This window comes from Musca domestica, unplaced genomic scaffold (genome assembly GCF_030504385.1).
Source record: "Musca domestica strain aabys unplaced genomic scaffold, Musca_domestica.polishedcontigs.V.1.1 1, whole genome shotgun sequence".
NCBI lineage: Eukaryota > Metazoa > Arthropoda > Insecta > Diptera > Muscidae > Musca > Musca domestica.
Window position 1 is genome coordinate 13,391,127 of NW_026712114.1, and position 15,632 is coordinate 13,406,758.

General features: G+C 37.0%; 1 protein-coding gene across 9 annotated transcripts in view; it reads left to right on the forward strand.

Annotated features, from left to right (window-relative positions):
* LOC101889073 (polypyrimidine tract-binding protein 2-like) overlaps nucleotides 1–15,632 on the forward strand; it is a 420,192-nt gene that overhangs the window by 82,342 nt on the left and 322,218 nt on the right. For 5 of the 9 annotated variants that reach the window (XM_059119292.1, XM_059119290.1, XM_059119297.1 and 2 more), the window contains one exon: nucleotides 4,290–4,319. The exons of the other annotated variants lie outside the window; for them this stretch is intronic. In XM_059119292.1, the coding sequence (XP_058975275.1) occupies nucleotides 4,290–4,319 (30 nt within the window). The remainder of the gene's footprint in view (nucleotides 1–4,289; nucleotides 4,320–15,632) is intronic. 9 annotated transcript variants of the gene reach the window in all.

A 15,632-nucleotide genomic window follows, 5' to 3' on the forward strand; every position in this document is an offset into this window, starting at 1 on the left:
AACAAAATTAATTGAAATTTGGTTGCCGAATGTCTGCTGTATTTTTTTTTTTGTCTAAATTGTCACATATGGTGCTATTGATGCGAAGCAAAAAGAGAATCCTAAATTTTCATTGATGCATTTGATCAACATGATTTTATTTCAAATGCAGTTTAGTTTTATATTTTATGTTGCAAAAATACATCTTTGTGAAAAAAAAAAAACAGACTACAGGTACAATGCGTTGTTTTCTACCTCAAATGCTATTCTATGCATTCATGGCTTTGCGATTTCACCGCCATCACCACAACCTCCATAATAACCTCATCATTTTATTCTCATTTTTTTTTTTTTTGTTTTGGGTTTTGTATTGCCAACATCTGGCAATGGTGGCAACTTATTTACGACTTCCCCTCCATGTTAGCCTTCAGTGAAATATGTGAGGGAAATAAACAAAATATCGATTTTGATCCGAATCTCTTTTTCGTTTCTTTCACAAATGACCGCCTCAGCAAAAAATCAAACACATGGCTTTTTTCGTTATTTCGAATGCCATTCTAAAAACTTTATGAGTTCCACGTAAATCGTAACAAATTAACGATCCACCAGACAATTGTGGCACATTGGGATGTTGGAATTTCAAAATATTATTTTTATTCTCTGTTATTTTTTTTTTTTAATTTTTAGTTACAAAATCGATTATGCTAACACTCACTCTTATTCGAACGACAAAAAAAAAAAGAGATTGCTCGTTTTTTCCTGCACCATGAACGTCCCCGCTCGAATTCGAGTGAGTCTCACTCTATGTTCAAATTCGAGCGGGTTTTTTTTTTTTTGGAGGTCAGGTTCTGATATTGACAAACATATTAAAAAAGTGATATGCTCAATTAAAATTACACAAGGGCTTTCAATTTTACGGGAGTTATTATTATTTAAACTAGGTTCAAGAAAAAGTGGTCTACTACTGTCCTTTTAAGCAGCTGACCCAAGTCTTACCCAATTATTACAATGTTGCAAGCTTAAACTGCATCGGACGGATACCCCTTAGATATTTATTTTTTTTTTTTTTCGCAAAATTTTTAGTTTTTGTTGGGGAAATACCAAAGGGGGTGAAACAATTTTTCCGATCAAGTTTTATTAAAATAAGTTAAAAAGTATCAGATGTATACCCTCAGCCATTCATCTCAGGGTGGTGGCTCAGAGAAATATTTAGATATAACAAGTTGAAAGGAGTCGTAAGTTATGACAGAAAAAAATATCGAAATTTATGACCTTTTGTGGTGAGTACCAGGAGGGGTTCGCAGATATACATCATGTTCACAACAGATCTTGTGTTAACAAAACTATTTGAGCGAGTGAGATTTTAAGAGAGTTGGATGCTTATTTCTGTCTCTTTTAGCGTTTGTATTTTGTACCAGAGGAAATGATCCGGTTTCTACCATGGGTATTCAAAATGATGACCATTTGCGGGGAAGGTATCTGATGGAATGGACCAATATTATCCATTTTGGACCTATATTGTGATGTGAGTATTTTTAAGACTATAGGACTTTTACATCCCGTTTTATCAGGGTTATTATTATTCAAAATGTTGGCTCTTTGTTGGGCGAGATACCTGATGGAGTGGACCGATATTGTCCATTTTCGCACCTTACCTGTCACTAATACAAATATTAGTATGGAGGGTATATTAAGTTTGTCATTCCGTTTGTAACACCTCGAAATATATACATTCTAGATCCCACAAAGTATATACATTCTTGATCAGCATAAAATGTCGATTTAGCGATGTCCGTGCATCTGTGGAAATCACTCTAGCATCCGAACGAAATGAAGTAAGTTGATAAAATTTTTCTCAAATGTATATTATGTCTGCAGGACTTTTGGTATTGGAAATAGGCCAGGTAGGTAGGTTTTGGTATAGTCTCCATATATATTTGATTTTAGCGATTTAATTCAGCGGAATTGTTTCAAGCTTGGTATTTGAAGTTCATAATGGATACTACAGACTATGACAGAAAATTGTCAGTGCAGGTCTATGCCTTCGCATAGCCCCCATATAACGGCACCTCCCGATATTCTGTATTTTGATGATTTTGGCTACATTATTCACCGATTTTTTTCCAAGTTTCGCATTCGAATATTGTAATGACCTATGACAAAAATTGCCTATGCAGGTCCACGTCGTCGTACAGACCCTAATATAATGGCTAAATTGACATTTTCGTTTTTTTTTTTTTTTTTTTTTTTTTTTTTTTGAGAATTAAGACCTTTTTTTGTGGAGGCACCACAAGGAGTTGGCCGAGATTGCCCATCTCCGAACTCGATGTACATTTGATAATAATATGACGATGTAACAAGTTGGGAACAAATCGAATACTTCCTTCGAGAGTTGTCATGCGCAGCAGCCGGACAGAGAGACGGACGGACATCGCTAGATCGACTCCAAATATCCTGAAACGGATTTTGTCAAAAAAAAAGACATATGGTCTAAATACATATGGTCTGAACGAAATGTTGATCAAGTCGATTAGACATGGATAGAGGGACATACAGATAGGGCTACATCGACTCCAAATATACCAGGACGGATTTCGTCAAAAGGGGTCTAACCCCGTTATTTCATTGATATATACCCTCTATAGCCTTAACTTATAAAAATAAAGATCCTCTATCTGCCATAGACGAGCGCTTACCATGTGTATTATGTGTTCCCTTCTGTGTATATAGAACTCTTATAAGGTTATCTCTCTATTATAAGAGGTATTCTATCCATAGCAAGACTTAGTAATTTCTTTGTATGTGGAAGAATTTTCCTTGTCCATAGAAACAACTATTTCGTCCATAGAAAACATGCAAAGGCAATTCGCGTCATAGAGGACCTTTAAAGGGTTTTACCCCGAATAGAGAACATTTAATAGGTCTTCTTCAACATATCTCCTTTAAAGTTATCTCTGTTAGTCTCTGTCTTTCTCACTCTCTCTTTCTTTATTTTCCAAAAAGAGAGGATGAAAAGATCTTACCTTGAAAAATCACTTATCTCTATAAAGCACATAACTTCTGTGAAGTGCCCTCTCAATTGAGAACTTTTAAAAGTATTTCTCTCCATAGAATACTGAAGAAAATTTTAGGAGACCTTTGAATCAACCTTAAAATTCCCCCTCTTAATTGAAGATTTTGAAAAGATCTTCTCAATATGAGAACTTTATGAACATTTCTTTATGTAAAGAAACTTCAGAAGGTATAATCTCAATAGCAGACCATAGAAGGTCGTCTTTCAAATTCCTTTCATAAAAGTACTAATGACTATATAATTCACGGAAAAACTATTCTTCCCATAGAGAACCTTTAAAAAATCTTCTCTCAATTGTGAGCCTTTAAAAGTTTTCTCTCAATAGAGGATTTTAAAAAAGTTTATTCTTTTTAATTCATCTTCAAGAAATTTCTAATGGTCTTCTTTAAAAACATCTCCTCAAATGGTCTTCTATCAGGGGAAAACTAAAAGGCCATAGATTTTTTTTAATATCTTTTGTGTGTTTAATACCTTTACCCTTCTCTCCATAGAAGCAAAGGAGATATTATTCTGTCTTCAGATCATAAACAAATATTATAAACAATTTAAACGGTCTTCTGTTCATAGATGATCAGTCTTCCGGCCATATAGATACCATTCGAAAGGCATATTTCGCACAACTTCTGTCTAGGGTAGACCTTTCGCAGATATTCTGTACAGAGTGAATCTTTCAGAATTCTGTGCATTTAATACATCTCGTAGGTCTCCTTCCAACAGACCATCTTCCTATTAAAGATCATACGCATTTTTCTGTCAATGTTGGACATTTTGAAGGTCTAGTCTACATATTAGACCTCATACAAAGCACCTCTCTGTAGAAAACCACACTAAGATCTTCTGCTCATAGAAGCTCATAAAGAAGGTTTCTTGAAGATTTTACCGACATTCGAGCTCTATGAATACGTTAATGATTGGAAAAATAATACTCGATCATGTGACTCCAGAGTAACATAGAATATTGTTCCAGTTGGAGTTGTTGGACACCCCTTTAGAATATATTATTAAAATCTACCACCTATAAACTACCTTTAAAAGTGTTTTATTTTATTCCAGAATAACCCATTGTGCTACGTCTCTTGGGCTCATATTGCTGCATTGTTGCCCAGCTAATAAACAATGTTTCGGCGCATAATTGTTGTCTTATTAATTATATTTTATTATCATCCATTCATATAAACAAAATAATTGATTTTTTTTGCTATAAAACTAATGAACCCTTTTTTTTATTATTTTACAGGTAAGTTCTTGCTACGAAGAAAAGGAAAACGTAAGTGTCTTTCAAATATATTTCTCAAAGAAGCTGCACATTCAATATTAATTATCTAGAACAAATACCAAAAATCAACACCGCCGGCGGCTACATCATCCAAATTTTAAATTCGTTCCAACAGTTCATATTAAGCCCTTTTCGTTATTACTCAAAATGCACAATTTGTTCAGTTAGACAAATTTGTCTAATCATATTTAGGAACATTTCGTAAGCCTATTCATAACAAAATACATCTCTCTTATCCTAGGTATCCAAAATGAGTACCATTTAGTACTTTTCGAACAATTATATTACGCATTTGCAAAATCACCTCCATATCTCAAAGCTAGATACCAACACAGATCTCGATATTAAATTTGAGAATTCCCTTCACTTAATAGTCAATTTAGTACCGCTTAGTACGCATTTCCGAAAAAATCTCCATAACTCAATCTTAGATATCACAGTTACATTAAGATCACATTTCAGGATTTCAGCTCTTTAATTTCCCCCATTACCAAATTTAGTACCATTTAGTACAATTGTGGTACACTTTTGCAAAACCGCTACCAGATCTCAATTTTAGATATCAACTTTTAGTTGCCAATTATAGACCTCAATATTAAACTTGGGGATTCCAGATCTATCTCTTCTCCCATTAGCAAATTTATTACCATTTAGTACTTTTCGCACAAATATAGTAAGCATTTGCAAACCAACGCAGATACCTTCAATACTCTAAATAATTAATTTCAGAATTTTATCTCTATCCCTTCACTCAGTAACAAAATGTGATACCACATAGTACTTTTTTGAAAATTATTATAGGCACTTCCAAAACCACCTACATATCTCAATTCCAGATATCAACAGAGATCTCAATATTAAATTTGAGGATTCCAGCCCTATTATTTCCCTCAATACCAAATGTAGTAATATTTGGTACTTTTCGTAGAAATATGCGACACGTTTCCAATTCAGCACCAAATTTCAAACATAGATAACAACAGTATTCTTCACATTTCAAATTTTCAGAATTTTATCTATATCCCTTTACCCAATATCAAATATGGTTCAACTTAGTACTTTTTCGAAAATTATTATAGGAGCACTCAAAACCACCTACATATCTCAATTCCAGATATCAACAGAGATCTCAATATCAAATTTGAGAATTGCAGCCCTATCATTTCTCTCAATTCCAAATGTAGTAATATTTAGTACTTTTCGTACAAATATACGACACATTTCCAAATCACCACCAAATCTCAAACGCAGCAGTAGCATCAGTATTCTTCAAATTTCAGAATTTTGTCTCTATTCCTTCACCCAATACCGAATTTGGTACCATCCAGTACATTTCGTACAATTATTGTACACAGTTCCGAAACCACCATTAAATGGCCAAAAGTTCAAAATTCCAACTTCATTCCTTTACCCTAAACTAAACTGTTTCAAATTTAGTACCATTAAGTACAGTTCCTACACTTAGTACACATTTCCACAATCATCTTCATACCAAAATTTTTTCGCTCTTTCCGTTCACATACGTCATAACATCGTTAAACGCCATAATTTTTAAATTTTATTTATTTTTATTGAATGAAAGCAAAAACTGTCGGAAATAGCATAACATTTTAGAATAAGTGTAGATTTGTTTGAATTGGTCACCTTTGGCACGAATTATGACCTTCAAACGGACAAACGGCCTCTGCGGTATTTTGGCCCATTCCCGGCAAAGCGCTTGTTTGAGGTGATTGACACTTTGGTATTTTTTAGTACCGACTTCGCTTTCCAAAATACTCCAGACACAATAGTCCAGCGGATTGGTATCCGGAGGTTTTGGTGGCCATTGTGCACTGGAAATGAAGCGAGGAACCTCATCCGACCATCCGCTGTTATGGCGGACCACACCACACCATCACCGTGGCCTGCGCTTGAGTTCTGGTGGCCAACCGAAGATGCACATTTCCTGCTGATATCTTTGGCAGGTAAACACGATCATTTTGTTTGTTGACAAACTTCTGGACAACGAATGTTTTCTCATTGGAGAAAACCAAATTCGGCAGTTCACCACTTTCGGCCAAGCGAAGCAATTCTTTAGCTCTTTTCAGTCTGTTTTCTTTCTGATGCGGTGCAAGTTCTTCCACTTTTTAAAATTTCAATGGCTTTACCCAGAGCTAATTTTTCAATATTTGCCGAATGAAATATTGCGATATGTTCAGCCCACGAGCCATTTTTCAGCCACTGCAACGCGGGTTTCGATCAATTTGCTTCTTTACATTTCGAACCATTTCTGCTGATGTTGCTGTTTTATTCCGTCCACTTCTACTACACTACTACACAAAAGATTTATTCACATTTAAATGCTGGAGTGCTCTAACGATAGCCACTTGTGGTTTTCCAGCCAAATACAAAGAGATCACACTATCACACTTGAATTCCATCACAAATACAGGGTTGCTCATATTCGACGGACCCATCTGGCAACGCCATAACTTTTGACAGAGATGTCACATCGCTTAATGACATACCGCGTTTGAAGCGTCAGTCCAAGCAGATTTTTACCATGAACCAATACACGCCACGCGAGCGCTCTGAAATAGTTGAAATTTACATTCAACAGAAGAAGTCAATTGTGAAAAAAAATGTGAGAAGTGCGCCTCTAAGAACACCATTAAGCGTTTATACGAAAAATTGTCGACTGGTAAGGCTCTTTCTAATCCGAAGAGGCCATATAAAAGTCGACCAAAGCGATCGGCCGAGAATATCGCTGCCGTACGAGCCAGTGTTGAGAGGTCCCCAAGAACATCCCAAAAACGCCGTTCTCAACAGTCGGGCATGGCTCGGTCCACTTTACAACGGATTATTCGCATTGATTTGCATTTGTTCCCGTACAAAATACAATTGACGCAAAGAATGTTCCCTGCGAACAAGCCTCGTCGATTCGAATGGGCACAAAGTGTCATCGAAATGGCCGAAGATGACGAGCAATTTTGGAACAAAATTATCATGTCCGATGAAGCCCATTTCACATTGAATGGGACCGTAAATAAGCAAAATGGCCGTTTTTACGCCACTGAAAATCCTCAGGAGATTCAGGAATAGCCTCTTCATGACGAAAAAGTCACAGTTTGGTGCGGCGTTAGTACGAAAACGGTCATTGGGCCGTTTTTCTTCCAAAATAAAAATGGCCATGCTGTTAGGAGCGTTATCGCGACATGATGACCAGTTTTGTGATGCCAATTATTCGTCAAAAGCGTATGAGGCAGTTCTGGTTTCAACAAGACGGCGCTCCACCGCACACAAGTCGCATAACAATCGATTTTCTGAAGAATTTGTTTCCGGACCGTTTGATGTCGAAAAATGGTGATTTGGACTGGCCACCTCGTTCGCCCGATTTGACGCCGCCTGACTTCTTCTTGTAGGGATATTTGAAGTCAAAGGTTTACGTTAACAAGCGAAGGACCGTAGAAGAGCTCAAGGACAACATTCGTGAAGAAATAGCCGCTATTCCGGCCGAAATGTTGGCAAAAACGATGGAAAATGCAGCAAAAAGGGCACAATACGTCATCAACGCCAGAGGCGGCCATTTGAGAGATATCATATTCAAAAAAATTGATGTAAACAAATCTACTTGGAACAAATTAAATGATTAACATTGCCAACCGCCAAATTTTTATTTTTTTCTTAGATTTTTTAGAAAAAAAAACATGGGTCCGTCGAATATGGGCAACCCGTAACTGTTTTTCTGTAAAATTCTCACCAAAATGCTTTTGTACGCTTGTAAACAATATAATGAGCTGTCACTGGAATAATTTCAACAGCTGTCGGACGAGTGGCTTAGAAATGACACTAGTCTGAAGTTGGTTGCAGATTTTTCCTCTCACTCTGTATAGTACGAATTTACCTCTATTCCAGCTTCACATGTTTTGTCTGGACATTGATTCTAGGTCAGTCAGTTAGTCATATATATATACCATGCACTATAGGTTCTAAATGACGATCTTCTTCTGTAATGACCTTCGATCACAATCCCCCTTTCTCTTTCCATAGTAAAGGCAGTATTTAGGTGTTTTAAATAAGATCAACAGATTTACAAATTAGGTGAGAATTTGTTTTAATTACAATCAATAAACATTGAGAACCACAACAATAACAACAAGCAAACAAACTGCAATGACAACAAAAACACTTGACTAGGGCAGTGCTAGTGATGCCACACAGGCAAAAATGATAAATTGGTCATTTTACGAAATCGCATACACACGCGGAAATATAGCAAAACACAGTGGCTAAGAGCAAATGAACATGGACTGCCCCCTCACCTAACACTCCCTTTCAGCTGCAACTACACACAATTGAAAAATGAAACGATGACGACGAATCTATGCAAGTAATTTATAATTTTTTTCACATTGCAAGCATCGCATCACACCATCGTCATCGCCAGCCATCTTCGCTCAGAGCCAGTCCATTGGGCGTCTCGTACATTTATGACTGAACGGAGAGATTTATGTATTGGAACTGATGAATGCAACAAAATGCATAAATTGTGTACACTTTTCATTCAAATGACATGTGCGTATGGTGGCAGGGAACCCTGCAACCCCTGCCCCTATGGGAGAGTGGGTTTAAATATGGGATAGGTGGCAGTAGTACAATATTTTTACATCAAAGGCACGCATAATCATGTCAACTAAATTGGGTGCATATAAGCATAAAAGATTTTTAACACATTATTTCGTATGAATTATGCTTTCTCTCACTTGATCTGGCTCTCTCTCTCGCTCTCTCTCTCACACACTGTCTAATTTTGACGGTATCTATGAATTAACAAAGCAAATAATGTGTCGCATGCCCATGTTGACATAGTCATACCTTATGTCAGACACCAGGATGGCTGACAACCAGCACAACAACAAAGCGCGTATATGTTCGTACCTAACAACAAAACACGCAACGCAATCAGTCCGTTTGGCGGGCAATTAGTATTTGATTAATTTCTAAATGGGAATACATCATCTTTTTGAATGCAGACAGACAGTTGACACATGTTCTACAACCAACCAACCACAACTATCATCATCAGAGAGGAGGCATTTAACGAGGAGGCATCATTATCGGCTATAGTAGCATCATTAACACTTTCTTTGTCATTGTCAGAATGGGTGAGGGGACAGTGTACTGGGATGATAATTTTGGACATCACAAGTGGCTGTAGTATCCATTTCGAACTTCAAATACCAAAGTTAAATCAATTCCGGTGAATAATGTCTCCAAAATCATAAAAATACCGAATATCGGAAGGTACTGTTATATGGGGGTATATGAAAACGTGGACCTACATGGCCCATTTACGAACTTAACGTGCCTACTGGAAACATAAACACGTGTGCAAAATTTTAGCCTTCTATCTCAATTCGTTCGAAAGATAGTTTGATTACAACAGACAGACGGAAATCGCTAAATCGACTTAGAATTTTACGCTGATCAAGAATATATATACTTTGTTGGGTCTGACATGAGTATTTCGAGGAGTTACAAACGGAATGACAAAGTTAATATACCCTCCATAGTATGGTGGAGGGTATAAATAACAATATAAGGGTAGGAGCCGTTATATGAGGGCCATACTAAAACGGGAGCCTCTATAGACAACTACTCTACAACGATTGTTATATATTGCTAGTCTTAAATATCAAATCTGACATAATTTCGTGGGTAATTGTGACTAGGATTATCAAACTATCGAATGTCGAACTATATATTCAATATAACATGCTGAACCATAGGATCCGTTGACCAATATGGACTTAAATTGTCAAAATACCGAATATCCGAAGGGACCGTTATATGTGCGCTATACGAAATCTTGGATATTCAATGTTACGAACTACAAATACTAATTTTTAGACAAATCCATGGAAAAGGTGGAAAATAAAAATAACGAATATCGGAAGGTACCTCTACAGGAAGAGGTAAAAACTGCAAAAAAGTCAAACGCAATAGTTTATTTTTTTTTTAATTTTATTGAATTAAAGTAAAAAATGTCGGAAATAGCATTAAATTTTAGAATAAGTTTTGATTTGTTCGAATTGGTCTCCTTTGGCACGAATTATGGCCTTCAAACGGCCAATGATGATCTGCGGTATTTTGGCCCATTCCCGGCGAAGTGCTTGCATGAGGTGATCGACACTTTGGTATTTTTTAGTACCAACCTTGCTCCGGACACAATAGTCCAAAGGATTGCTATCCATTGTGCGCTGGTAATGAAGCGAGGAACTTCATTTTGTAACCATTCTGAGTCCTGTTGTCCAAGGTCTGCGACAGAAAATGCTTGCGTGTGCAAGGCTTTAATACACCCTCCAGAATATTTTCGCGATAATATTCGGCATTTATTCTGATGCCACGGTCCATTAATACGAGTAGAGAGCGACCATTGACTGATATGGCGGCCCACACCATCACCATGGCCGGTGCTTCAGTTCTGGTGGCCAACCGAAGGTGCACATTTTCAGCTGACCTCTTTGGCAAGTAAACCAATCATTTTGTTTGTTTACAAAAACCAAATTCGGCAGTTCACCACATTCGGCCAAGCAAAGCAACTCTTTAGCTCTTTTGAGTCTAATTTCTTTCTGTTGCGGTGTAAGTTCTTGTACTTTGGAATTTCAATGGCTTTACCCCGAGCTAATTTTTCAATATTTGCCGAATGGAATATTCCTATATTTTCAGCTCAAGTCGCTTCTTATTTTACGAACCATATCTGCTGATGTTGCTGTTTTCTTCCTTCCACTTCCTTGACGTCAGGCTACGCTACCATTATCACGGTAACGAGCGATGGTACGAGACATAAAAGATTTACACACATTCACTTTTCAATGCTGGAGTGCTCTAACGATAGCCACTTGTGGTTTTCCAGCCAAATATAAAGAAATCACACTATCACGCTTGAATTCGATCACACATAACTTTTTTTCTGGAAAATTCTCACCAAAATGCTTTTGTACGCTTGTAAACAATACATAGCTCTCACTGGAATTATTTTAAGAGCTGTCGGACGATTGACTTGGAAATTACAGCAGTTTGAAGTTGGCTGCAATTTCTTCATCTCACCCTGTATTATATATAGAGAGGACCTTTTAGAGTCCATCTAGACTTCTTCTATAAACACGTGGTGTATCCTTGGTCTTCCATAGGAGACGACTATCTATAAGGGAGAATAAATAGAGACCTTTATGTAGACAAGACTACTAAGAGGTCTTTTGATAGAATATTTCCTTTAGAGGTCCTATATTTGGAGAAGACTTTCGAGCTACTAAGATAGGAATCTATAATGGTACTGTACAAATACAGCATCTTCCATTGATCTTCTATAAAGAAAATACCTTTCGTTGATTTTCTACGAAGAGCTCACCTCATGCTTTCGGTTAAGAAAGTGTCTCTAGAATGTATTTTACAAGAAGAGCGCCTTCAAAATACCCCTTCAATTTTCTCTTTACGGAGTTCTCCTTCGGACTTCTTCTTTGAGGGACGAATTTTTTAAAGGTCTTTTGGAATGAGGAGTCTTAAAATGTACATACGACATTTCAGAGGTGTCTGGTTGGGAAATTTTTTATAGGGAATATAGAGAAGCTCTTTTACAATTTTTTTTTTAATTTCCACAGAATTTCCATAAATATGAGACCGTATAGAGGTCCTGTTAGAGTAGAGCACCTTGTTCAGAACATCTAGAGGTACAAATTTTGTATAGGACTTCCTATACAAAGCAGATATTTGGAATTCATTCAATAAATGGCAGAGTATTCAATAAACCGACCTTCCAAGAAGGTTTCTATTTTACGGAACGTAGGCAATTCATTACATGATATATTTTATTTTGAACATGTCATGGAACCCCCACATCCTTCTATTCACCTCAAGGCAGGCGGCAACAAAAAACCTTCCAATCTAATTCAAGTCATTTAGTGGTGTTATTAAAATGTTTAGACATTTGTTTTTCGTTACGTTTGCGTTTTATTTTGGCGGTGTGAATAAAAGCTGTCCGTAAATCACTTCAGTTGGTGTGGTTGGGCGATTGTGGTGCTAATATTTATTTTAAATGGTTTCGATTAAATACAGTCCACGATTTCTCTTCAGCGATGTGGAAATTATTGAATTGAAAGAATTTTTTTCTTTTGTTTATATTACTCTAGCCATCCAAATGTCTGTCTGTCTGTCTGCCAGTCGGTCTGTCCGCCTGTCTGTCGGTTTGCCTGTCGTTCGAATATTGGACATGCATACCTGTTACGCATGAGAAACTTTTGGCACAGGTTGATCTAGAAATGCTTTAAAGCGAGGCGCAGCATCATCATTTCTCATTCATGGCATATCACATAAAACCACAACAACAACAGCAACACAGCATCAACAAAACGCCAAGTGACGGGTGCCAGTGTGGATCCAACATACAATTAAAACATGAGGTCTACACGCACAAAACACCCAATCCGAAGACGCCGTCATGATGGGCGCATGAAATTGAAACTGGATGGGGAATATCAGACAGACAACACACAGATAATATTATTTTCGGCCCCACTCGCATCCAATATGTGACATGAAGATTTGGCCAATTAGACAGTTGAAGGAACCCATTCTGTCACTTTCAGTCAATATCTAATGCTTTGTGAAGGCTAATTTTTGACACATTTTTCGAAAAAAAATTTCGATTATGAGTTGAAATGTTGGCTTTTAAAAAAGTTTTCTACACAGAAGGCAGCAAGGTCACAGAATGGACCCTAGGTTAGAAGTCAAAGCAAAGGTCAAAAAATTCAATTTTAACAAAATAATTTAACAAGTCTTCAGTATTTATTGGCAGTTCAATAGAAAATCTTTATAAATCACTTTGCTTTATGAATGGAAAGCGTACTGATGATGTTCTCTCTATCGAAATCGCCTTAAATTTATATTCACAGAAGACATCAAATCCAAGAGCTTTTATAGACCTTTAGGAGATTTTCTGAGTATTGGTGTTTGATCCATATAACAAATCTCCTGACTACAGATATCTTCTGACTATAGACAGAGGAGTTTTTAAAACCATTTACATGTTTTCTTAAGACTGAAGACCTTGAACGTGACTGGCAGAAGAACTTTTACCGATCATCTGTAGACAGAAGACCTTTCACAGGTCTTCTATGCAGGGTGAGATAAAAAAAACTGAATCATAGTCAAACGCATTTTTTTTAATTTTATTGAATGAAAGCAAGAAATGTCAGAGATAGCTTCAAATTTTAGAATAAGTTTAGATTTGTTCGAATTGGTTAACTTTGGCACGAATTATGGCCTTTAAACGGCCAATGAAACCGTCACACGCTGCACGAATGTTGCTCTGCGGTATTTTGGCCCATTCCCGGCGAAGCGCTTGCTTGAGGTGATCGACACTTTGGTATTTTTTAGTGCCAAACATGCTTTCCAAAATACTCCAGATACAATAGTCCAACGGATTGGTATCCGGAGATTTTGGTAGACATTGTGCGCTGGAAATGAAGCGAGGAACGTCCTTTTGTATGATGCTAAGTCCTGTCGGAATATCCAAGGTCTGCGGCCAAAAATAATTGTGTGCCCAAGGCTTTGATATACCCTCTAGAATATTTTCGCGATAATATTCGACATTTATTCTGATGCCACGGTCGATTAATACAAGCGGAGAGCGACCATCCGCTGTTATGGCGGCCCACACCACACCATCGCCATTGCCGGCGCTTGAGTTCTGGTGGCCCACCGAAGGTGCACATTTCCTGCTGACCTCTTTTGCAAGTCAACACGATCATTTTGTTTGTTTACAAACTTCTGGACAACGAATGTTTTCTCATCGGAGAAAACCAAATTCGGCAGTTTACCACTTTCGGCCAAGCGAGGCAACTCTTTAGATCTTTTGAGTCTATTTTCCTTCTGTTGCGGTGTAAGTTCTTGCACTTTTTGGAATTTCAATGGCATTACGTCGAGCTCATTTTTCAATATTTGCCGAATGGAATATTGCGATATGTTCAGCTCACGAGTCATTTTTCGGCCACTGCGACGCGGGTTTCAATCAAGTCGCTTCTTTACATTTTCGAACCATTTCTGCTAATGTTGCTGTTTTCTTCCGAGCACTTCCTTGATGTCGGGCTACGCTACCAGTAACACGGTAACGCGTGATGGTACGAGACACAAAAGATTTATTGATATTTAAATGCTGGAGTGTTCTAACGATAGCCACTTGTGGCCCTCCAACCAAATATAAAGAAATCACACCATCGCGCTTGAATTCCATCACGAATAACTTTGTTGCTGAAAAATTCTCACAAAAATGCTTTTGCACGCTTGTAAAAAATATAATGAGCTGTCACTGGAAAAATTTTAACAGCTGTCAGACGAATGGATTAGCAATGACAACAGCCTGAAGTTGGTTGCAGTTTTTTCATCTCACTATAGAACTATAAATATAAACTTTTTCGAGGCCTACTACAGACAGAATTACTTTGACAGGTCTTCTATTGACAGAATACCTCTTAGTCTTCTATAAACAGACCGTGTACATGTCTTCTATAGATTGAAGACCTTTTACAGGTCTTCTATAGATTGAAGACCTTTTAAAGGTCTTCTATAAACAGAAGACATTTTACAAGTCTTCTATAGACAGACCTTTTACCGGTCTTCTATGGATTGAAGACCTTTTAAAGGTCTTCCATAAACAGAAGACCTTTTACAAATCTGTCATAAATAGGAGATCTTTAAAATGTCTTCTACAGACAGATCTTTTACAGGTCTTCTACAAACTGTAAACCTTCTAGGCACCTTCTATAAACAGAAGTCCACAAGAGGTATTCTATAGAGGCAAGGTCTTTTGAGAGATCTATATATAAGCATTTGAAGATCCTGGCAAATATAAAAATACTTGCGTGTCTAAATATTTTTTTAGCATTATACAACTTTTTACGACTCATCTACATGAAAATTTGTGGAATATTCTTAAAGTCTTCTAAAAATAGAATTTATGGTCTAGGTTACTGTATAGACAAGATCTTCTTCAAGTCTTCGAAATCGAGTTATTAAATAATTCTGTACAAACCAAAATAATTTCATTACATTTCAAGATATTTCGAAATTGTCACCTTTAATATTTCTCCCACCGGTAAAACTGTTCCCAATTTCAATTTTAATTGATTTTAAATGTTTCAGGCTTCTGTGCTGCACATCACAACAATGTTTATCATCAACATCATAATTTCAATTAAAATTATCTGTGCAAAATATGTTCACCGGCGTTCATTATTTGGGGTGGTGGAGGTGGGTGGTCGGTCGGTC